The following is a 24,094-nucleotide window of genomic DNA, read 5'->3' on the forward strand; positions in this document are numbered from 1 at the left end:
GATGGAACCCATATGCTCTGAAAAACGGTGACTTATCAGTGGACTCCTGCCTACAGTTATTTATGGCAAACTCAGCCAAAGACAAAAATGAAGACCACTTACTTCTCCTGATTCTCCGAGACTAAACATCTCAAAATAGTCTCCAGATTCTTGTTAGTGCGCTCAGTCTGTCCATTCGACTGAGGATGAAAGGCAGAAGAGAAGGACAATTGTACCCCAGGCGAATACAGAATGCCTTCCAGTATCTGGAAACAAACTGAGTCCCCCTATCAGACACCACATCAGAAGGGATACCGTGTGCAAGAGTTTTACACTCGTCATTGGAACAACTAATATGATAGCTTTAGGTAGACCTAATAATGCTATAAAGTGCAACATCTTGCTGGAGCGATCAACAACCACCAGATTCACAGTTTTCACTGAGGAATTCTTCAAATCTGTGATAAAGTCCATGGACAAATGAGTCCACAGTCGGGACGGGATAGACAAGGGAAGAAGAGATCCTGAAGGCCTAGTATGTGTCACCTTGGCAAGTGCACAATTCTCACAAGCTAACAGACCTCAACACATTTCTGCAATCCTGGCCACCAGAATCTCCGGGAAATGAGATAAACCGTGGATCTGCTCCTAGGGTGTCCCGTAAGAACAGTACTGTGATGTTGACACGTGGTCGTCGTCAACAGGTGTTGAATTCCTCCGACGTACCAAACATTAGGCATTCACCGGACAGAAAAGAACAAGTAATTATGTGGCTGGAGGTATATTAGAAGGTCATTCAATATCAATTTTACTGTGAAGTACAGGCCCGAAACATTAGGCATTCACCGGACAGAAAAGAACAATTGATATGTGGCTGGAGCACAGGCTGCAGATGGCAACACTATTATCAACAGCTGACAAGTAAAAAAAAAGCCCACACTGCGGAGCCATGTGCCGGCGTCCTGTGAGCGTAAGATGTGACCGTGCATGGTGGATGGCTCGCTTCATATATAGAATGTAGAAATTATATTATAAGTATATCACACCAATGTCTCAATAAGATTTTTTTAGGGGCAACTGGTATTCACACCAGTTGCAATTAGTTGTTCCAATGGCGTTTGTCCCTCTGTATAGCTGCGGTATCTCAGCAGAACCACACACAAATGCTGCACTATACAAATGCACTATATAATAAATTATAATATAGGTATTTCACACCCCTGCCTCAATTTTTTTTGTGGGCAACTGGTATATCACACCAGTTGCAATTAGTTGTTCCAATGGCGTTTGTCCCTCTGTATAGCTGCGGTATCTCAGCAGAACCGCACACAAATGCTGCACTATACAAATGCACTATATAGAAATTATATTCTAGGTATATCGCACCACTGCCTCAATCAGATTTTTTTGGGGGAAACTGGAATAGCACACCAGTTGCAATTAGTTGTTCCAATAGCGTTTGTCCCTCTGTATAGCTGCAGTATCACAGCAGAACCGTACACAAGTGCTGCACAATTCAAATGCACTATAATATACTTTCTATGTTAGAAGGTATATTATAAGTATATTACACCCCTCAGTATGTCACACCTATCGATAGCACAGCTATGCCAGTTCTTAAAAGGACTTTTGTGGCCCTATTAGCTAGCGTTTGGTTTCTCTTTTACTCTCTAAGAGTCTGTCCCTGCTCTACATAGCAACCCCTCCCTACACTGGCAAAAGACGAAATGTAAAATGGCGTCCAGATCGGGTTTATTTATAGGGTAGGGGCTGTGTCCATGTGCTGAACTGTCTCAATTGGCTGTCCTGTCCCACTTGATGGATGTGTCATGGGTCAAAGTTTGTCGCTATGCAAATAAATATGGCGCGTGCGAATATTGCCATATGTTTGTGTGTTCGGCAAATCGCGAACGAGCAAAGTAAGCCACGAAATGACCACTTGGTGAACCGCAAGACTATCTCTAGTAAGCAGTTTGAGTCAGAACTAAATAGGGCCTCAATATTGACTCCAAGCTGCACATGACAAGGGGTGTGGTCATTACTGAACACAACACTGAAAGGAAAAAACAGAGACTATCGGATACCCTCACGTGCCGCCAGTCTCTCCGATCTTTTCACGTCTGTCATGTGAGTGACTGTGACACTTTCCCTGCTGACGACAGGTCTAAAAAAAAAGTGGGTGTGTCTGAGGTAGGGGACGGGCCAGCAGGCCGGTCTCATTCATCATTTTCTATGCCTGTTTTAAAACCCCAGTCTTAATAAATGACCCCCACATTTCTTGTTAGGATGTTCATCAAGAGAATCTTGTGATATAGTTCTTAACATAGATGAATTCAGAGCAAGGTTGTTTAATATTTCACATTAACAGTAAAACTAAACCTTTATGAGTCATCTTCAGCCCTTGAGGAAACAAAAGTGAAACCTAGTTTTTATTGATGTGCATTTATTGATGTGAAGAAGCTGTGGATGCCGGTGCTTTACTATTGTACTTCTTTCCTCTGTTTCTTATAAAGAAGAGAAGGGGTAGTGTGTGGTGAAAGATGAAGTTGCCCCTAGCAAAGAAAAGTGTGGTAATTGACTGCAACCATTGCGACACGCTATGGCGTTAAAGTAGAGGAGTCTGATATGTCCCTGATTTGTATCATATCATCTGATTTAAAGGGAACCTGTCATGTAGATATTTGATTATAATCTAACTAATTATATACAATCATTAACTACTAAAAAGTACCTTAGATGTATTCACTTACTGGTGTGACAGATGGTTACCTCATAATATACACACAAAGATGCTGCATGCAAATGAGCTGATTTGAGTCCAGCATGATGTCATTGAGTCCAGCGTATATTTAATTCAGAGCTATAGCCACTCCCCTGCCCACCTGTTGCTGATTCATATGGAAAAAAACTGTCATTCAGCAGCAGCTGGGCGGGGAGAGTCAGGAGCTCAAGAATATTCAGGACTCATCATTATTAGCTGGAGCTTTTCAATACAAGATGTTGGCAGATTGACTGGGTCAATTAAAGAAAGTGACCCAGCATTTTGCTAAGAGAATCCGTAACTTATTTATGTTGCCCTTAGTTAGGACACCATAAAACTGGTGACAGGTTCCTTTTAAATAGCGCCATTAGAAAATACAACTTGTCCCACAAAAAATAAGACCTCATACAGCTTTGTTAGCGAAAAAAAATAAAAGTTAGGGAAGAAAAATGAAAACGCAAAAACTAAAAACCTCACAAATCCTAAGGATTAAAGGAGTTATCCCATGATTAATGAAAATAAATAAATAAATAAATAAAGACTTCATATAGTACATGGCAATCTATTTATAACAAAGCTAGAACCAGCCCTGTATCTCACATGGATCCAGAGATCTTCCCATTCATCACCATATCAAGCTGTCAGCCCAGGAAGCATGTCTGTTCTGCTGCAGCCCAGGAAGCGTGTCTGTTCTGCTGCAGCCCAGGAAGCGTGTCTGTTCTACTGCAGCCCAGGAAGCGTGTCTGTTCTGCTGCAGCCCAGGAAGTATGTCTGTTCTGCTGCAGCCCAGGAAGCGTGTCTGTTCTGCTGCAGCCCGGGAAGCGTGTCTGTTCTGCTGCAGCCCAGGAAGCGTGTCTGTTCTGCTGCAGCCCAGGAAGTATGTCTGTTCTGCTGCAGCCCAGGAAGCGTGTCTGTTCTGCTGTCAGCCCAGGAAGCATGTCTGTTCTGCTGCAGCTCAGGAAGCATGTCTGTTCTGCTGCAGCCCAGGAAGCGTGTCTGTTCTACTGCAGCCCAGGAAGCGTGTCTGTTCTACTGCAGCCCAGGAAGCGTGTCTGTTCTGCTGCAGCCCAGGAAGCGTGTCTGTTCTGCTGCAGCCCGGGAAGCGTGTCTGTTCTGCTGCAGCCCAGGAAGCGTGTCTGTTCTGCTGCAGCCCAGGAAGTATGTCTGTTCTGCTGCAGCCCAGGAAGCGTGTCTGTTCTGCTGTCAGCCCAGGAAGCATGTCTGTTCTGCTGCAGCTCAGGAAGCATGTCTGTTCTGCTGCAGCCCAGGAAGCGTGTCTGTTCTGCTGCAGCCCAGGAAGCGTGTCTGTTCTGCTGCAGCCCAGGAAGTATGTCTGTTCTGCTGCAGCCCAGGAAGCGTGTCTGTTCTGCTGTCAGCCCAGGAAGCATGTCTGTTCTGCTGCAGCTCAGGAAGCATGTCTGTTCTGCTGCAGCCCAGGAAGCGTGTCTGTTCTACTGCAGCCCAGGAAGCGTGTCTGTTCTACTGCAGCCCAGGAAGCGTGTCTGTTCTGCTGCAGCCCAGGAAGCGTGTCTTTTCTGTTGGAGCTCTCTCCCTATCACAGCTCAGGAGGACGTTGAAGGATGAAACTAAGTATGTGCGATCTTCTCAGTGAGGTGGACAAGGAAAAAAAAAAAAAAACGCAGGTGGCACTATACAGATACATTTTATTGCATAACTCAGTGGCAATACAAAATATCTTTAAATTTACAGCCTACATAGTCAATGCTAATAAATAATCTTTAATATTGCAAACCTACTGTAGCTTTAGAACACAAATTATGATACTTCTCTTTATAAAGTCTGCAGTTCACAATCTTGGTGACTATTTAGATTTCTTTTTTTCTTTTTCAGATGGTCTAACTGGTGTAATAAGCATCTTGACTGACATTATTTGGAGGTTTACTGGCAATTTTTTGGCACCAGATATTGTTTGCAGAGTGATCCGATACCTGCAGGTAAGTGCTTTCTAAAATATCCTGAAGTATTTGCTGATCTGTCCCTCATAGAATGCTACCATTATTAAAGGGTTTCTACTATCAGAATTACTGTTATGTAGCTGACTGAGATTATCGATGTGCTAATGTCAGCACTACATAACAGTGTGTTTTTTACATTTGTCACTGCAGCCGTTTTGCAGCCGGGTCTACTCACCCTTTATCCCGCCCAGGTCCTCCATTCTGCCCGCCCCGCTCCTCTTGATGTCCAAGTTCCATGCATCGTTGAGGAAATCCTGCGCCTGCGCCGTTCACTTCTGTATTCGGCGCAGGTGCAGTGAGTGAAGGCCGCGCTCCTGGTGCCGGCTTCCTCACTGTGACGTAGTTGTCGCCGAATACAGAAGTGAACGGCGCAGGCGCGGGATTTCCTCAACGATGCATGGAACTTGGTCATTAATCAAGAGGAGCGGGGCGGGCAGAACAGAGGACCTGGGCGGGATAAAGGGTAAGTAGACCGAGCCTCTAGGTGCTGAATCTATGCCCACATAGCAGCTAGAGGCTCATTAGCATATTGTAAAAGCGTGTATTTTAGCAAAACGGCTGCAGGGAAAAATTTAAAAAACACACTGTTATGTAGTGCTGACATTAGCCCATCGCTAATGTCAGTCAGCTACATAACAGTAATTCTGATGGTAGAAACCCTTTAAAGGTGCTTTGTCTGCTTTGATCATTCTCTTTCTGTTAGTAGGTTCCCCCTAGGATAAGTTAATCTTAGATTGACCTGCTGCTGGGACCCACAGCTATTATGTTGTCTTTGTATGCCATATCCTCTAGAGAGATAGACAGATGGTCTTTGAAGCTGTTCTCTGCTTTATGTTGCTCTAAAAGGATATTAGAACATGGGTTCTTTGAACCAAGCAGTCTTTTTAAAAGGAGCATGTATACAGTCAGCATATGAACATTGACTGTCGTGTGGACAAAAACTGCAATTATTATTAGAGCATACTCATAATCCCCTTATCTGCAATCCCTTCCCCTGTCCTCCTGCTGCCAATTGACACCAATCTCTGTCTTAGTGTATATAAAGAGGCTGGAGTGAATTAGACACAGCATCAGGTGGGCTCATGAATGCACCTACTATGTATAGCTGGGGCTACACCTAGACTTTATGTGGCATTTTCTCTGCTTTTACTAGGCCAGTAACAACGTGTTCATCAATCACATGGAGCCTTGGAGCAGCTCAGCCCCATTTAAGTGAATTGTGCATTGCAGAAACATTCAGAGCTAGTCCGCTGTGGTAGGGAAACAGTTGGGCTGGGTTCACACGGGCGCTGTGGGCGCGTTGCGGAAAAAGATGCAAGTGCGCTGCGGGAAACTGCATGATTTTTCCACGTGAGTGCAAAGCGTTTTAATGCGTTTTGCACACATGTGAGAAAAATCTGCATGTTTGGTACCCAGACCCGGACTTCTTCACAGAAGTGTTGTGTAGATTTTTTTCTTGATACAGAATGCTAAGTAAATTAGGGATAATAAAAAAATAAAAATATTAAACTCCCCTCATCCACCTGTTCGCGCTGCCCGGCTCATCTTCTTTCTTCTTCTTTGAGGACCTGGGAGGAAAAGGACCTTTGGTGATGTCACTGCGCTCATCACATGATCCATCTCCATTTGGCCAAAACTGACCAAATAAGTGTGAACTCATCCTTACAGTTCAACATTAGTGTCAGGTATAAAGAACCATGCAGTGGCCTAAATTTGTACTATAGAGTGAAAGAGCTCACTCCTTTTACTCTGTCGTCAGCTGATTCCACATAGATTTCTACAGAACCTGTTATTTTACACGCTGATACAAGTAGTGGCCCCATGACAGAGTGGAGAAGGTGTCAGCAGTAGGTGTTGAGATCACTGTCTATTTTGCCCTTCTTCTGATCCATCACAAGAACAACCCCCAAAAAACAGATCCTGTCTTTTGAGCATCCGCCTTCAACTAGTCAGTATTTGGTCACTAATCCTTCAGTACTGCTATGGCCAAATTAAAAAACAGGAGTGGATCCAAAGCAGAGATGACAGGTGATTTAAATATTTGCATGTCTTTTGTGTTTTGTACCCATGCCTGCTTTTGGCTATCAAATCATAAGTATATACTGATGCAAAATAGGGACCATGTGATAGAGGCCTTACTGATGCTCCAAAGCAGGATCTGTTCTGTTTTTCATTTTTCCATCTTTCAGACAGATCAGAAGAAGGGTAAAATAAATGGCAATGTCAACAAGGCCAAACAGGGACATTAGTAGCCCCGTCACAGAGTGGGGAGGGGGGCAATTGCATGAGGAGTCAACATAGTGGCCCAGTCACAGAGTGGTGAGGTGGCAACCACATATGGAGTAAACATTAGAGATGATCAAATCGATTGTGGTACGCGTTGTGGTAACAAATTGGATTTTTTCCTAAAATGGCTGCTGCACGTTAGGACATGGGGCAAAGAACTCTGTGAACAATGGATCACCCACAATGCAATACATGCAGACAATCAGCAGCCAGCAAGCCCTGTGATATCACAGCCCTATAAATAGCCTCAGCCATCTTGGATTCAGCCATTTTCCAGTGATTGACGTCAACAGGCGCTAGGGACAGTGCTAAGAAAGACTTTAAAACTTTTCTTTTGCTGAATAGAAGTTCAGGGAACGATTATTAGAAGTGTAGGGAATTATTTCACCCTATTAATGATGATAGAGCACCAAAGTATTCAGGTGTTTGACCCAAACACATTGCTATATTCGTGTGCTCGGCCGAGCACCCGAGTATAATGGAAGTCAATGGGAGACAACCAGGCACACCCTGCTCTGAAGAGGGGAGGGTGCCTGGTCCATTGGAAAAAGTCAGAAAGTGATAGAAACACCACCGAAATGGATTGGGAACAACATGGGGACGATGTCTGGATGCATCTTTGACTCCCAGGTCACTGCTGGGAACCATGTTGTCCGAGTTGTACGCCACTTTTACAGACTGACAAAAATATGCACCAAACTCCCCCCAAAAAATCATTTTACAGGAAAAAAATTTAGGAAACATTCTTTCCTGTATATTCAATTGTATATAAAGTGCAAGTGCTGCAAAACATTACAAGCAAGAGGCACTCCGAAACAGCTTGTATATCACGTAAAGGAGGGCCTCATTCATATTGTGGTATAATTGTTCAGGTAGTGGGACTCCTACACTCATAAAGCCTATGCACTAAGTGAAAGGGCTGCCAAAAATTACAAGGAACCGGAACTCCAAAACACACTTTGTTACACATAAAGGAGGACATCATATACACCCTTGAAAAATTATGATTGATGGCCTGCTGGTGACCCTCAAAAACATTTGGAGCAAGAGCCTGCTGATCTGACCATCTAAAACCTTAGGGGCGAGGGCCTGCTGCTGCATTGGTGACTCTAGATAACCTCTGGGTGATTGCACGTCCCTGTGACGGCGACGATCCATTAGGATGTCTGCCCTATCAACTTTCCATGTTCTTTTCTGTGCCTACTATGGTGATCACAGGTAACGGGGAATCAGGGTTTGATGCCAGAGAGGGAGCTTGAGAAAGGGATACCTCATCCAAGGGAGGTCAATGGCGGAAATCTGATTGGCTGTTGTTGACTTGCCACTTTTTTTCTAATTGTGAACCACACAGAGAGGATGGGTCAAGTTATTAAAGAAGAAGAATCCAAGGAAGGCAGCAAGTGCGCAGCAATTACCCACTCCCAACTAAGGGAGGTAGTGACGATAAATAACAATACAGCACTCCTAAGCGGCCCTGTTATTGGAATGAGTACACATTCCATTAACGAGGATCTATTAGAGGGCAAGTCTAGTGCCAGCAGCCAACTGGCTACCGGCCTCAACAACGTTCACCCAGTGTGCCATTATGGTAAGGATTGTGTTGATCAGACTCTTGGCTACTGAGACTGGACTTGTAGGTGAGGGCCTACTGCCGCTATGTTGACTCTAGATAACTTCTAGGCGTGACGGTAACGATCCATTTGGATGTCTGCCCTATCAACTTTGGAGCAATTTTTCAACAAGGACCTTCTGGTATAGCACCATTTTGCTTGTCCTCTCCACCAGAGGAATAAGAGATGAGAAGTTATCTTTGTAGCGGGGGCTGAGAAGGGCAAACAACCAGTAATCCATGTTCTCTAAAATGCGTATAAAGCGCGGGTCGTGGGAAAGGCAGCCTAACATGAAGTTGGCCATGTGTGCCAGAGTACCAACAGGCAAGACTTCGCTGTCATCATCAGAAGGTGAGCTGACCCTGTAAAAGATTGTAGGTGTGGGCCTGCAGGTGAGCTGACCATGTAAAACATTACATGCGAGGGCCTGCAGTTAAGCTGACCTTGTAAAAGATTGTAGGTGAGGGCCTGCAGGTGACCTGATCCTGTAAAACATTATATGCGAGGGCCTGCAGTTGAGCTGACCCTGTAAAACATTATATGCGAGGGCCTGCAGTTGAGCTGAACCTGTAAAACATTATATGCAAGGGCCTGCAGTTGAGCTGAACCTGTAAAACATTATATGCAAGGGCCTGCAGTTGACCTGACCCTGTAAAACATTATATGCGAGGGCCTGCAGTTGAGCTCACCTTGTAAAAGATTTTAGGTGAGGGCCTGCAGGTGACCTGACCCTGTAAAACATTATATGCAAGGGCCTGCAGTTGACCCGACCCTGTAAAAATTTATATGCATGTGCCTGCAGTTGAGCTGACCCTGTAAAACATTATATGCGAGGGCCTGCAGTGGAGCTGACCTTGTAAAAGATTGTAGGTGAGGGCCTGCAGGTGACCTGATCCTGTAAAACATTATATGCGAGGGCCTGCAGTTGAGCTGACCCTGTAAAACATTATATGCGAGGGCCTGCAGTTGAGCCGAACCTGTAAAACATTATATGCGAGGGCCTGCAGTTGAGCTGAACCTGTAAAACATTATATGCAAGGGCCTGCAGTTGAGCTGAACCTGTAAAACATTATATGCAAGGGCCTGCAGTTGACCTGACCCTGTAAAACATTATATGCGAGGGCCTGCAGTTGAGCTCACCTTGTAAAAGATTTTAGGTGAGGGCCTGCAGGTGACCTGACCCTGTAAAACATTATATGCAAGGGCCTGCAGTTGACCCGACCCTGTAAAAATTTATATGCATGTGCCTGCAGTTGAGCTGACCCTGTAAAACATTATATGCGAGGGCCTGCAGTGGACCTGACCCTGTAAAACATATGCGAGGGCCTGCAGTTGAGCTGACCCTGTAAAACATTATATGCAAGGGCCTGCAGTTGAGCTTACCCTGCAAAACATTATATGCGAGAGCCTGCAGTTGAGCTGACCCTGTAAAACATTATATGCGAGGGCCTGCAGTTAAGCTGACCTTGTAAAAGATTGTAGGTGAGGGCCTGCAGGTGACCTGATCCTGTAAAACATTATATGCGAGGGCCTGCAGTTGAGTTGACCCTGTAAAACATTATATGCGAGGGCCTGCAGTTGAGCTGAACCTGTAAAACATTATATGCAAGGGCCTGCAGTTGAGCTGAACCTGTAAAACATTATATGCAAGGGCCTGCAGTTGACCTGACCCTGTAAAACATTATATGCGAGGGCCTGCAGTTGAGCTCACCTTGTAAAAGATTTTAGGTGAGTGCCTGCAGGTGACCTGACCCTGTAAAACATTATATGCAAGGGCCTGCAGTTGACCTGACCCTGTAAAACATATGCGAGGGCCTGCAGTTGAGCTGACCCTGTAAAACATTATATGCAAGGGCCTGCAGTTGAGCTTACCCTGCAAAACATTATATGCGAGAGCCTGCAGTTGAGCTGACCCTGTAAAACTTTATATGCATGTGCCTGCAGTTGAGCTGACCCTGTAAAACATTATATGCGAGGGCCTGCAGTGGACCTGACCCTGTAAAACATATGCGAGGGCCTGCAGTTGAGCTGACCCTGTAAAACATTATATGCAAGGGCCTGCAGTTGAGCTTACCCTGCAAAACATTATATGCGAGAGCCTGCAGTTGAGCTGACCCTGTAAAACTTTATATGCAAGGGCCTGCAGTTGAGCTGACCTTATAAAACATTATATGTGAGGGCCAGCAGTTGAGCTGACCCTGTAAAAGATTTTAGGTGAGTGTCTGCAGGTGATCTGACCCTGTAAAACATTATATGTGAGGGCGTGCCTGCAGTTGAACTGACCCTGTAAAAAATTATATGAAAGGGCCTGCAGTTGAGCTGACCTTGTAAAAGATTTTAGGTGAGTGCCTGCAGCTGACCTGACCCTGTAAAACATTATATGTGAAGGCCTGCAGTTGTGCTGACCCTGTAACATTTTTTAGGTGAGGGCCTGCAGTTAAGCTGACCCTGTAAAACATTATATGCGAGTGCATGCTATACAGCTGATGCTCTAAAACATTATTTTCAAGTGCATGTTGTTCAGCTGATGCTCTAAAACATTATTTGCGAGTCCCTTCAGGTGAGCTGACACTCTAAAACATTACATGCCAGTGCATGCTGTTCAGCTGACCCTATATATTTTTTTTTTTTATTGAGGGCCTGCAGTTGAGGTGACCCTATTAAAAAAAATTAGAGCGGAAGGAATATATACAATCTGGATGAGGGGGAGGAGAAGGAGAAAACAAGATTCAACCATATACTCTTTTGTTTTTGTGCTGGAAAAGGGGCATGGAAATACACTACAGTAGTACTGAAGACATCCTGATGTCCATTCAGAATGCATTAGGATAAAACTGATAAGTTGTTTTCCGGTATTGAGCCCCTAGGATGGAACGCAATGCCGGAAAAGAAAAACGCTATTGTGAAAGTACCCTAATGTGGCTGTATTGCTGAACAATAGCTTCTTGACCAGCACTTGGACCTGGATAACTGTGACTCCTGTTAATACATTTGAATGCTGACTGCCTGACCAGTCATCCATAAACTGATGAACTCTATCTCTATTCATTGCTTGGATGCACAATGTCCAACTGACTACATTAGCTGATGCAAGCTATTAGGTACTAAAAACAGCACACATTGCCCCCCGACATGTTTCACCAGAGGATCTGGCTTCTTCAGGAATAACTGGCAGAGTTGGAGGCTACTGCTGAAGCTGAGGTATGTATTCCCCCTAAAATTGATGGATAGATGCAGTGGCTAATGATAGCTTTCCAGCAACGGGATAGAAGGGAGGCACTTTAAAGTATTCCACCAACCTGTAATTGTACCTCCAGGAACTCTAGCAGACCCTAGAGTGAGAGGCTACAGATCACCAAGTGCAAGACACATGTGAAGCAACACTGGCCTGTGGATGGATCTAAAGGAGGCCCGAGCCTGCATTACTTTGGTTGTTATGGACTGACTACCTGACCAGGCTGCGATCTGGCTTTACTGAACTCCTTCAACTGTTGTATAGTACCTGTGACCTACAGGACCTGTGAACCACATGACCACAGCAGTGAACCAGCTCATCTGACCACCTGACCTGTCTATCAGAAACATCTGACCTCCACAGTCACGAGACACGCCTACCAAGCAGAGTAGCTCAGCGCTCCTACCACGTGAAGTCAGCGTCCTGGTGAATGGTTCTCACTCCCCGCTTTCTGGATTATGCCCAATTATACACGTGAGTAGGCAATCCTGCCGATACACCAAACGGACACTCCAGTTACTACAAAGCGATAAGAGTCTCAGTGAGACAATCCAGAAGCGTTGAATAAAGTATATTATATCACATTGTGTGACTCTATACTGGGCTGTCTATGAGGTAATTGGTGGTGATCTCTATTATTACGAATCTACATATTCAAAAGTGGGACTTCCTCCACATTGTCACTGCTGTGTTCCATATAAGGAGACTACTTACATTGGATTCCACCTAAGATGAGCAAAATGGGCCCTTTATATTTTTATTCAGAGACATTTGTCTTTTTATATATTTTTTTATGTGTTTTTTCCTACCAATGGATTTATTTGGTTTTAATATCACGTTTCAAATCATGTACTGGATCCATTCTATTATGTATTGAGCATTTATTATGTATTGAGTATTATGTACTGAGCATTCATTATGTATTTAGTATACACTACCATTTTATCTGTATTATTGGATTAAATCACTGCTATATTATTCTCCAGAAGGTGGTGTGCCTGCTCTTTTATTTGATATTTTCCATCTTGCACCGGATGGTTTCAAATGTAGTGAGTCACATTAGTGACGTTATGAATATATACAGGTAATACAGTATCAGTTGCCTCTCTTCTCCAATAATGAGAATTACACTTTTGACAGCAGCAGCAGCGTGCATTTTCTTAGTATTGTAAGTATACTCACCTCCAAGTCTGTGTGCATAGGAATCCAGTGCAGGCCATGCGCAGATGACACCCAGCACCTCAGTTGGCTCTCAAGTCAGTGCGCATCGTATCCTTGCACAGCATCTGGTTTGTGGACACCCCCCGCCTCCCACAGATTAGTCTGGCGGTGGAGTGGAGGTGTTCCTAGAGCCAGGAGGTACAATTACAGGTTGGTGGAATACTACAGGGGACTTCCCTTCTATCCCGTTGCTGGGAAGCTGTCATTGGCCACTTCATCTATCCATCAATTTTATGGGGTATATATACTGTACCTTAGCTTCAGCAGTCGCCTCCAACTCTTTTTTTGGTTTCTGCATTTTTCAGGCACAGTTGTGTGTCGTACATTAAACCACCTGTATTACAACCAGTGCCCCACGACAAAATGGAGGCTGTTGTGAAGGCCCTCATGGAGGTTAATCTGCAGCAGCGAGAGACAAAGTTGCAGCAACGCAAGGCTAATAAGCAGCAGCAGGAGACTAACCAGTTGCTGCTACAACTGATGGCTTTGCAGACAGCAGAAGCAACCCTGAGCGTCCACGATGCCCGGAAAGCAGTCTTGATGTCGTCTGACCCCTGCAGACGACATCAAGACCTACCTGGCTATGAACGAGAAAGTGGCCATCAGTGAAAAGCTACCCCGTGACCAGTGGCCTGAAGTCGTCGCTCTATTCCTGGCATCCGATTCCCAGTGGGTGTATTTCAACTTGCCGGATGATCAAGCGTTCGACTACCAGAAAGTCAAGGGTGAGATTCTGGCAAGACTTACTTCACCTCTTGCAAAAATGGCTACAGCCCGACATGCTGAGTCCCACTGCTATGCTGGATCGTATGTTAGCCGATATGTTCTGGAAGGCTTTGCAATACCCTGTCCAGCACTGGATCGGTCAGGTGTCTACTGGCAATGCCCTTGAGATGGTGGACCTGGTGGAATGCTATTAAGCTACCAGGAATCTATAATCTTTAATTAGAAGTGATTATTAACTCAGCGATCTACCTAGATTTTGTTTTGTGGGTGCAGTGCACAATCTTTTTACCCTGTAAACACCCTTTTTGGGCAAAGTACTTAATATTGCAGCCTTTTCTGCATCTGTGATTGTTAAAAACAAGCTTGAAATACTTCAATAATTTTCAGGGTTTTAAAAACACCAATTTTTTTGCAATACCCTCGATCTTGGGCCTCTGTCGCATTAGCCAGTGTGTAATTTAAGCTAGAAATACAGCTATAATTTTCTGGGTTTTAAAAAACACCCTTTTTGGGCAAAATACTAAATTTTACAGCCCTTGCTGCATCTGTACGTGTGAAATTCAAGCGTTATATACTGCTGTCATATTCTGTTATAAAAAAAAACACCCATTTTGGGGAAAAGTACTTAATATTGCAGCCTTTGTTGCATCTGTGATTGTTAAAACCAAGCTTGAAATACTTCTATAATTTTCTGGGTTTTAAAAAAACACCCATTTTTGGCAATACACCTATCTTGGGTCTCTGCCGCATTAGTCAGTGTGCAATTTAAGCTACAAATACAGCTATAATTTTCTATGTTTTAAAAAACACCCTTTTTAGGCAAAATACTAAATTTTACAGCTCTTTTTGCATCTGTCAGTGTGAAATTCAAGCGTTATATACTGCTGTCATATACTGTTATAAAAAAAACACCTATTTTGTGCAAAGTACTTAAAGGGAACCTGTCACCTGGATTTTGTGTATAGAGCTGAGGACATGGGTTGCTAAATGGCCGCTAGCATATCCGCAATACCCAGTCCCCATAGCTCTGTGTGCTTTTATTGTGTAAAAAAAAACTGATTTGATACATATGCAAATTAACCTGAGATGAGCCCTGTCCCTGACTCATCTCACATACAGGACTCATCTCAGGTTAATTTGCATATGTCTCAAATCGGTATTTTTTATACAATAAAAGCACACAGAGCTGACAGGTTCCTTTTAAGTACTTTGCCCAAAAGGGGTGTTTTTTTTAAATAACAGTATATGACAGCAGTATATAACGCTTGAATTTCACACTGACAGATGCAACAAGGGCTGTATAATTTTGTATTTTGCCCAGTGGAAGCACAAGGCAATATATTTATACTACAGTGCAATTGCTCATTGTTGTATTTTGGATATTTCACACTCTTTTGGAGTGTACCCTAAGAAAAATAAAAATAAAAATAATAATAATTTAAACCAAAAACCAGTGTTAGCTATCTCCTCCACCTACACCGCTACGTCCACCGCCTCCTCAAACTCCTAGTCCATATGGACCTCCACCTCACAAATCAAGTTCATTTTTTTAAATTTATATGTTTTTTATGTCATTTCACTAATTTGTCTGTTACATATTCCGTTGAAATTCACCAATTTTTGGGTGTGATATACCCCTGCTCTACCTGGTAGACAGGTAACATTTCACTAATTTGTCTGTTACATATTTGGGTGAAATTCACCAATCTTTGGGTGTGATATACCCCTGTATACCTAGTAGACAGGTAAAAACATTTCACTAATTTTTCTGTTACATTCTTGGGTGACATTTGACCATTTTTGCCATGATTAAACCCCTGCTCTGCAAAGGTGATAGGGACATAAATAAAAAAAATAAAAAATAATCTTTTGCCATATACAGAACCCCTGATCTGCATAGGTGACAGGGAATTAAATTTCAAAAAATCTTCTTTAATTGATACGCGCCCACTCCATTCATTGAATGCTTAAACTTGTGCCACATTTGCGCTTCAATAATTTGTCCCAGTTTTCCGCTAGATCATATTTAATTAAAAAAAATTAACTTCCCTTGGATGTGGTCTCTCTTTCTCATGCTCCCTCTCCAGGGTGGAACCCTGATTCACTGATAACTGTGATCAACATGGTAGGCTTTATGTTATTTAAAATCATTTCCCTATCCACATTTGTTTGCAGAGCACTTGCCATGCTCTTAACCACATTTCCATGCCATTTTCAGCCCTCTAGCCCTTTCCATTACATTTTTATAGCCATTTTATTGCTCAAAAGTTCAGGTCCCCATTGACTTTAATGGGGTTCGGGTTTGGTGTCAAGTTCGGGTCAAGTTCGGATCCCGAACTCAAACTTTTTTGTGAAGTTAAATAATCTAAAAAGTACCAGAAATTCCAGGTACCGGTTGAATGGAATGAAGAAAGAGATATCACTTTCCAACTCCTAAAGAAGAAGTTGACAGAACCACCTATTTTGGGCTATCCAGATTATCAACAGCCATTCCATCTCTACACTGATGCCAGTATGAGAGGCCTCGGAGCTGTCCTCTCTCAAGTGCAAGAAGGTAAGGAGAGAGTAGTTGCTTATGCTAGCAGATGTCTTAGAGGTGCCGAGAAAAATGACCAGAATTACAGTTCCTTCAAGTTAGAATTCCTAGAACTTGTGTGGGCCGTCACTGAAAAATTTAAAGACTACCAAGCAGCAACCCCATTTGTGGCCCATACTGATAACATGCATCTCAACACAGCCAAATTAAGAGCCTCAGAACAAAGATGGGCCTCACGTCCTGCCAACTACAATTTCACCGTCAAGTACAGAACAGGCAAGTCAAATGAAAATGCTGATGCTTTATCTCACCTTCTTACCAGGGAAGATCCTACTGAACAGATAGACGTATGGGAAGAAGTAGAGATGCCCGCTTTTTACCGACATTTTTCCCAACAAGATGTCATCACCGCCAAAAGGTAGAGGAGTCTTCCACTTTCAACAACAGACAGATCCAAAATCCCCAGTTGAAAAATAAAGTTAAATCAAGTTGCAATCAGAAAGTCGAGTCTTAGGTGAATTACAAGATTTCTTCACTAGTGGGAGAACACCGGAAAGAATCCGCAGGAGATATGCAGACCCAGAGTTACTCAAGCTATGGCGACACCGAAAGCAACTCTTCATGCAATAGGAAATTTGGTGTAGTGATCAATTATTGTCATAGCATAGGTATACCCTGAGCGACTTGGTTCTAACTTTACATGATCAATGGCCACTATTTCTAGTGGGGCTTTGCTTACAATGGAATGCAACGGTGCTCTTTAGTCATGTATTTCGCTTCTTCCCATGGCACTTTTCAATATCTCCTCTCATTCCAATCCAATAAAATCTTTTGTGCATAGTAGCTTCAGTTTTCTGTACACCAAAGTGTCTGGGTCTATCATGGTACATCTCAAGGATGATTCTGGCATCTTGGCGTGGTATTAGAATCTGATACAGCTGATCATTGGTGATTGGATCTAGGGTTCTTCTTAACATCTTAACACATATATATCTGTGCCTAACCTATTTCTCTTGCAGCTAAAGGAAGAGATTATAAGAGTGGGGTTACGGTACTGTTCTTTATGCATGCATGCTTTCCCTTTATATTTTTCGGGAGATTTCATGAGATTTAATGTTAAGAAGAACCCTAGATCCAATCACCAATGATCAGCTGTATCAGATTCTAATACCACGCCAAGATGCCAGAATCATCCTTGAGATGTACCATGATAGATCCAGACACTTTGGTGTACAGAAAACTGAAGCTACTATGCACAAAAGATTTTATTGGATTGGAATGAGAGGAGATATTGAAAAGTGCCATGGGAAGAAGCGAAATACATGACTAAAGAGCACCGTTGCATTCCATTGTAAGCAAAGCCCCACTAGAAATAGTGGCCATTGATCATGTAAAGTTAGAACCAAGTCGCTCAGGGTATACCTATGCCATGACAATAATTGATCACTACACCAAATTTGTAGTAGCCATACCTGTTAAAGACTTGACACCCAAAACCACTGCAAATGTTTTCTGGAAGAATTTCCTGTTGCCCTATGAATGCCCTGAAAAGTTTCTTATAGATCAAGGATCTGCCTTTGAATCCCAACTATTCCATAAACTGTGTTCACTTCACAATTGTCAGAAGATTAGAACAACAGCTTACTATCCTCAAGGTAACGGACTTTGTGAAAAAAATAATCAAACCTTAATTGAAATGTTGAGAGCTGTACCAGCTACTAAAAGAACTGAGTGGCCAACGTTACCTCAATTGATGTATACTTACAACAATACCATCTATTGTTTTACTGGACATTATGTTTGGCCGTCAAGGAAAGTTGCCTGCAGAGGACACCCTGGATGTGTAAGTCCCAGATTCAATTAATCCTCTACCATAAAATGATTGGGTGAGTAAGCATCAAAAACGCCTAGCTGATGCCGAAGAGATTGTTCAAGTCCGTATGGCAAATGCACGCAACAAACAACAGAACGACTATAATCAGTCTGCTAAAGCAGAGCCTTTAAAAATTTCTAACCATGTGTGGCTGAGAAAAATTCATCACACTAGCAAGCTGGATAGCAAATGGGAAATAGAACCCTAGCTCATAACAGTTATTCCTAATGTCCTAATGGTGAGACTAATGTCTATGAAATCACTAAAGAAAGCAGAGCCCCACAAATAGTGCATCTCAACCGTCTTAAGTTGTGTTCAAAAAGAGCTGTTCAAGAAGAAATTCCATCCACAGAGCAAATGCCAGAAAAATCAGCTGATCCAGAAGAACTAATGCAGACAATTGGGAAACTGTTACTGGAATCAGATCCTCTACAGTAGTTCCTTATGCCGTGGCTTCACATTCCTGTCCCCGCAAAGACAGATACAGTTCCACTTCAGCCAGAAGAACTACCTCATGGAGGATTCTCGGAAATCCCTGATGTACCCAGTTCTCTTGAACCAACGTCTATGGAGTCACTACCACTTCGGAGATCCGACTGGACTACTAAGGGACAACCGCCTGCCCGTTACAGAGAATTTCTGCACCCGCAGCCGAAAAGAAGACTTCCAGCCCTACCTGTTCAACAGTAATCCCATTTCATTACAAGTTGGAGCCACAGAGCCGGGTGAGAGACTTATTACTTTGATTATGTTTGCCTTACCCTAGGGACTCTCTAAAAACCTGCTTCTACCTATTTTTGCAACGTTTAAGCCCTGTGCCCGAAGATAGACTTTAACATACCTGAGCCTCCGTGATGTTCTACTATTGACATTTTGCTCAGGGAACGGACTGATGCCCTGTGAGCCTCCTGTAAGATTTATTGTTGGATTTCCCTGTGGACTATCCTGGTTCTTACTGTTCGCTGTGCCAGATCAGCACCCCAGATCACCAGTCTTGAAAGAGAACGACGGCCTCTTGTCACCCAAATTATATTTTGATGTAATTATATATTTCTGAATATATATATCTGTGCCTAACCTATTTCTCTTGCAGCTAAAGGAAGAGATTATAAGAGTGGGGTTACGGTACTGTTCTTTATGCATGCATGCTTTCCCTTTATATTTTTCGGGAGATTTCATCAGGTCCTGAATGCGTCGAGGGTGACATTAAATAAGGGGGGTATGCAGCGTCCCACTAGTGTACGTGAGCACTGCAAAAGCTTGTGATGTCATATGTTGTATCAAGCTGTATTTTATTCTTATGTGAAATTCCTGTTACCAGGCTTTTAGGTGCACTACACATATTCCACCACTAGATGGGGATAGCAACACAGTATATATATATATATATATATATATATATATATATAGCACAGTTCAGGCCTAGTTTAGAGAGAGGAGGAGTAGAAGTTGAAAGAGTGAGTGCAGTTTCTAGCTGTGTTTAGTCAGTTCAAGTAAAAAGGTGTGAATAAAGTCACAAAGGAAAACATACATTTTATCAGGCTTTTAGGACCTTTGAAAGCAAGGTGAAGGATTTATTAGCTTCCGGCAGCCTCACTATTAACAAGCTGGAGAACAAGGACCAGATTCAGAACTAAATACCTGTAAGTACACAACTACCTACGATAGCCTGAGACATAACTACATGTACAACCTGTTACTGAGATTCACCACATCCAACCTGCATGTTTATAAGAAAGTGTTTTATAACTGGATGTAAACCGTTGTCAAGATCTTGGTTACAGTAAAGTTCTTAGTTGGATTCAAACCTGCCTCATTCTTCTATCTCCATACTACCACCAATATCGTTTTGCTGGCGTCACGACATTACTTAAGTCAGGGGCCCAGCCGCACAAGCACTCAGAAACCCAATCACCATCAAGGGCACCTCGATCACCACCTGGCTGGTGTCCCCTGTAATAGAGTGTGCCCCAGAGAATCTAGTACTGTTCTTCCCTTCACTGCACTGCTGGCGCAGGGAGGCATCTGCTAACAGTGAGTAACTGATGAACCTAACTTGTTCTCCCCTGCAGACCGGCACATTGCACACTGACGTCTGATGTAGAACTGTGATCCATTACTACAGTGTGGAGGAGAGAGTGCAGATCTCCCCCACGTATAAGCAAATAAGAGTCTCATCAACTGATGCAGCAGTTTTTAAAACACCTTTTGAGGCTCATAGCCCATTTTACACTCACCAATAAAAGTTATATTTTAATAGTTATTGCAGATCTGGGTCAAAATTAGTATTGAGCCCAGTGGGGCTAATAGTGTTTGTCTTTAACATACTGTACCTTCACCCAGATTGGGTCTCTTTGATCTATTGTAGCATTTAAACTGAGGCTTAAAAACTGTGGACCTAATTTATTGAATTAACCAAGGCCTAAATATATGGCAGGGTTCCTCTCTTAACAAACCTTCTTCCAACCAGTTTATGGGAGAAGCTGCACAGGTCTTCTCCACTGAAAGCCTTCCCATAAACACCAGTGACATTCACACAGCTTTCAGGGAAATAAATAAAACCTATAAGCAGTATGTAAGGTCTCTCTGGTAAATCACCAGCCTTGAGACCTACATACAGCAAGGTATTGTGTATAGAGGAATGAGAATAAATACAGTTCCAAATTCCCACCAGGAAAATGCTATCTTTATTAAGGGTTGGCAACAATTGTTGACTGAGAATTCTCTGCGCATGTTCCAATACCTGTTAGATTATGAAAGAGGAGCCCTCCACAGTTCAGCTAGAAAAGGAAATCACTGAAATTCAGAGTTTTAGATTGCAGTCTGAGTTTGTCCAATGTGAAGCACGCCTCTAAAAGGACATTAAGTCTTTCCAAACGGAAATCAAAGAAAGAAAGCACAGAAAATATATAAGAGACAGGAAGGATTTTGATACGGGCCAGATATACACTCACCTAAAGAATTATTAGGAACACCTGTTCTATTTCTCATTAATGCGATTATCTAGTCAACCAATCACATGACAGTTGCTTCAATGCATGTAGGGTTGTGGTCCTGGTCAACACAATCTCCTGAACTCCAAACTGAATGTCAGAATGGGAAAGAAAGGTGGGCTACAACAGCAGAAGACCCCACCAGGTACCATTCATCTCCACTACAAATAGGAAAAAGAGGCTACAATTTGCACAAGCTCACCAGAATTGGACTGTTGAAGACTGGAAAAATGTTGCCTGGTCTGATGAGTCTCGATTTCTGTTGAGACATTCAAATGGTAAAGTCCGAATTTGGCGTAAACAGAATGAGAACATGTATCCATCATGCCTTGTTACCACTGTGCAGGCTGGTGGTGGTGGTGTAATGGTGTGGGGGATGTTTTCTGGGCACACTTTAGGCCCCTTAGTACCAATTGGCCATTGTTTAAATGCCACGGGCTACCTGAGCATTGTTTCTGACCATGTCCATCCCTTCATTACCACCATGTACCCATCCTTTGATGGCTACTTCCAGCAGGATAATGCACCATGTCACAAAGCTCGAATCATTTCAAATTGGTTTCTTGAACATTACAATAAGTTCACTGTACTAAAATGGCCCCCACAGTCACCAGATTTCAACCCAATAGAGCATCTTTGGGATGTGGTGGAACAGGAGATTCGTGCGCTGGATGTGCATCCCTCAAATCTCCATCAACTGCAAGATGGTATCCTATCAATATGGGCCAACAGTTCTAAAGAATGCTATCAGCACCTTGTTGAATCAATGCCACGTAGAATTAAGGCAGTTCTGAAGGCAAAAGGGGGTCCAACACCGTATTAGTATAGTGTTCCTAATAATTCTTTAGGTGAGTGTATATTGCCAAAACCAATACTGCCATTTCCAACAAAATAAGAAGTAACTGTCCTGCAAACTGACATCTCTGAATCTGATTGGCCAGGATCTGAAGAACAGGTACATAAAAATCAAATAAACACACAGACAGGAAAAAAAAGTAAGAATAAAGGTCATACACCATATACACAGAGAAAAGCACCAGCTCCACAATCTGTATCTATCACATCAGGAGGTGCTCAAACATGGGACGTTATAGCACCAATTGTGGAGAGTTCAAAACCAGCTGGAACATGTCCCAACAAACAAATACATTGCAACCATCTTTATTGTCTTGTCCGTTATCTTCCTCTTCATTGTCTGTGTAAAATCCTGTTCCTATTACCTCGGTGGTAACAATACCTTCAATCAATCCTTCTTTTTAAGCCAGGAAGTACAATTAAGGGACAGGGACAAATGGGCCTACAGTGCCAAGACATAGGAGAAACACTCCAAATAATAAATCTGTCCAAGGTGTGTCTGGATGATAAACATGTGAGACTTCTGAGTAAAGGTCAGCCTTTCACCCCTACTCCTAGTTTTGATTGCTTTATGTGGGTTAAAAATATCCATTTATTTGTGTGCAAATTGGCTCTTCATAAAACCCATAAGCAAAAAGAAAGACTACCAATATTTGCAGAAACAAGAAAAAGAGGCACTCGCCATTTTAGAATCTCTTGATACTTCTGACCCTACAGCTGTTGACAGTAGAGAGCTTTCGTCTCTTAAACTGAGATCCAAATTCACTCCACCATTTTCACAATTTGGTAACATTGACACGTTTTTCCTACTGGTTACTAGGGAACTTAAGTTGGTCAAGAAAGATAAGTCATGTGAAATTCTCAATTTGGATTCAGAGGAGACAGAGGCTTTGCAGGAACTAGTGAACAATAATTAACTAATTATAAAATCTTCCTATAAAGGGGGCAATATTGTCCTTATGGACAAGCCATTGTATCAAGTAATGGTTAAAGAGTTGCTGAGTAAGACGGAGACATACCAAAAATTGGAAAATAACCCCACAGAGAATTTCCTTGGAGAATTAAAAATTGATACTTACCCAGGCTAGAACTGACAATATCTAATATACAAAAGCTGAGTGTGTGTGTATGTTCACTAAAGGAATGTGTGTTATCTGCGCATGACCTGCGCTGGATTCCTATGCGCACAGACTTGGAAGTGAGTATACTTACACTACTAAGTAGATGTCCGCTGCTGCTGCTGCTGCTGTCAAGAGTGTAATTCTCATTATTGGAGAAGACAGGCAACTGATATTGTATTACCTGTATATATTCATAACGTCACTAATGTGACCCACTACATTTGAAACCATCTGGGGCAATCGGTGCAAGATAAAAAATAACTGGCCATTCAACACAATTATCATATGGTCCGTAAAAAATAATGACCAAAAGTGGTGGGGGAAAAAAGGGCTTAACAGATGACCCTATGAGAAGATATATGAAAAAATGAGATTACAATGTATACCTTTTGGCAAGAGTAATTATTCTCTTGTCAATCACTTTAAAGCAATGGCCTCAGATGGGCTCACTAAAATCTCCAATGAGAATAGCTGAACAGTAATGATGAAAGATAACCATTATGGCCTAAAGTTGAATGAACAGAAATAGTCTAAAGGTAAGAAGAGAAGGCGAAACCTTCATTTAAACCTTTTGGACTCAGACTATCTAGTCTGTAGATCCAATTAGTTTCTTCTTGCAGAAGGAGTCCGTCCAAGTTGCCTCTTCTCACGCCAAGTGTTTTTTTTTTTTACAGACGCTCCAGAAGGATAAACATTTGGGGTCTGCTGAATGATATTGTCTCACATGCCTAGAAATTGTTGTACCAGCCTTGGTGTTGATGCTGCTGATATGTTGGCATATGTCACCACAAAATTGAACCATAATCTTCACAAAGTGAAAATCGATTAGCTTTATTGATAACACATAACAAATACATACATGATGGTAAAAGGCAGCACAAAGGTGGAACACAAAGATGAGGAACAGGAACCAAGGGGGGGC

The 24,094-nt window shown here is 42.7% G+C and overlaps 1 protein-coding gene across 1 annotated transcript in view; it reads left to right on the forward strand.

The window, feature by feature from the left end:
• NPSR1 (neuropeptide S receptor 1) overlaps positions 1-24,094 on the forward strand; it is a 776,755-nt gene that overhangs the window by 144,266 nt on the left and 608,395 nt on the right. The window contains exon 3 of the mRNA XM_044294353.1: positions 4,592-4,695. Coding sequence (XP_044150288.1) covers positions 4,592-4,695 — 104 coding nt within the window. The remainder of the gene's footprint in view (positions 1-4,591; positions 4,696-24,094) is intronic.

The sequence above is a fragment of the Bufo gargarizans genome, chromosome 5 (assembly GCF_014858855.1).
Source record: "Bufo gargarizans isolate SCDJY-AF-19 chromosome 5, ASM1485885v1, whole genome shotgun sequence".
In the NCBI taxonomy this organism is placed as follows: domain Eukaryota; kingdom Metazoa; phylum Chordata; class Amphibia; order Anura; family Bufonidae; genus Bufo; species Bufo gargarizans.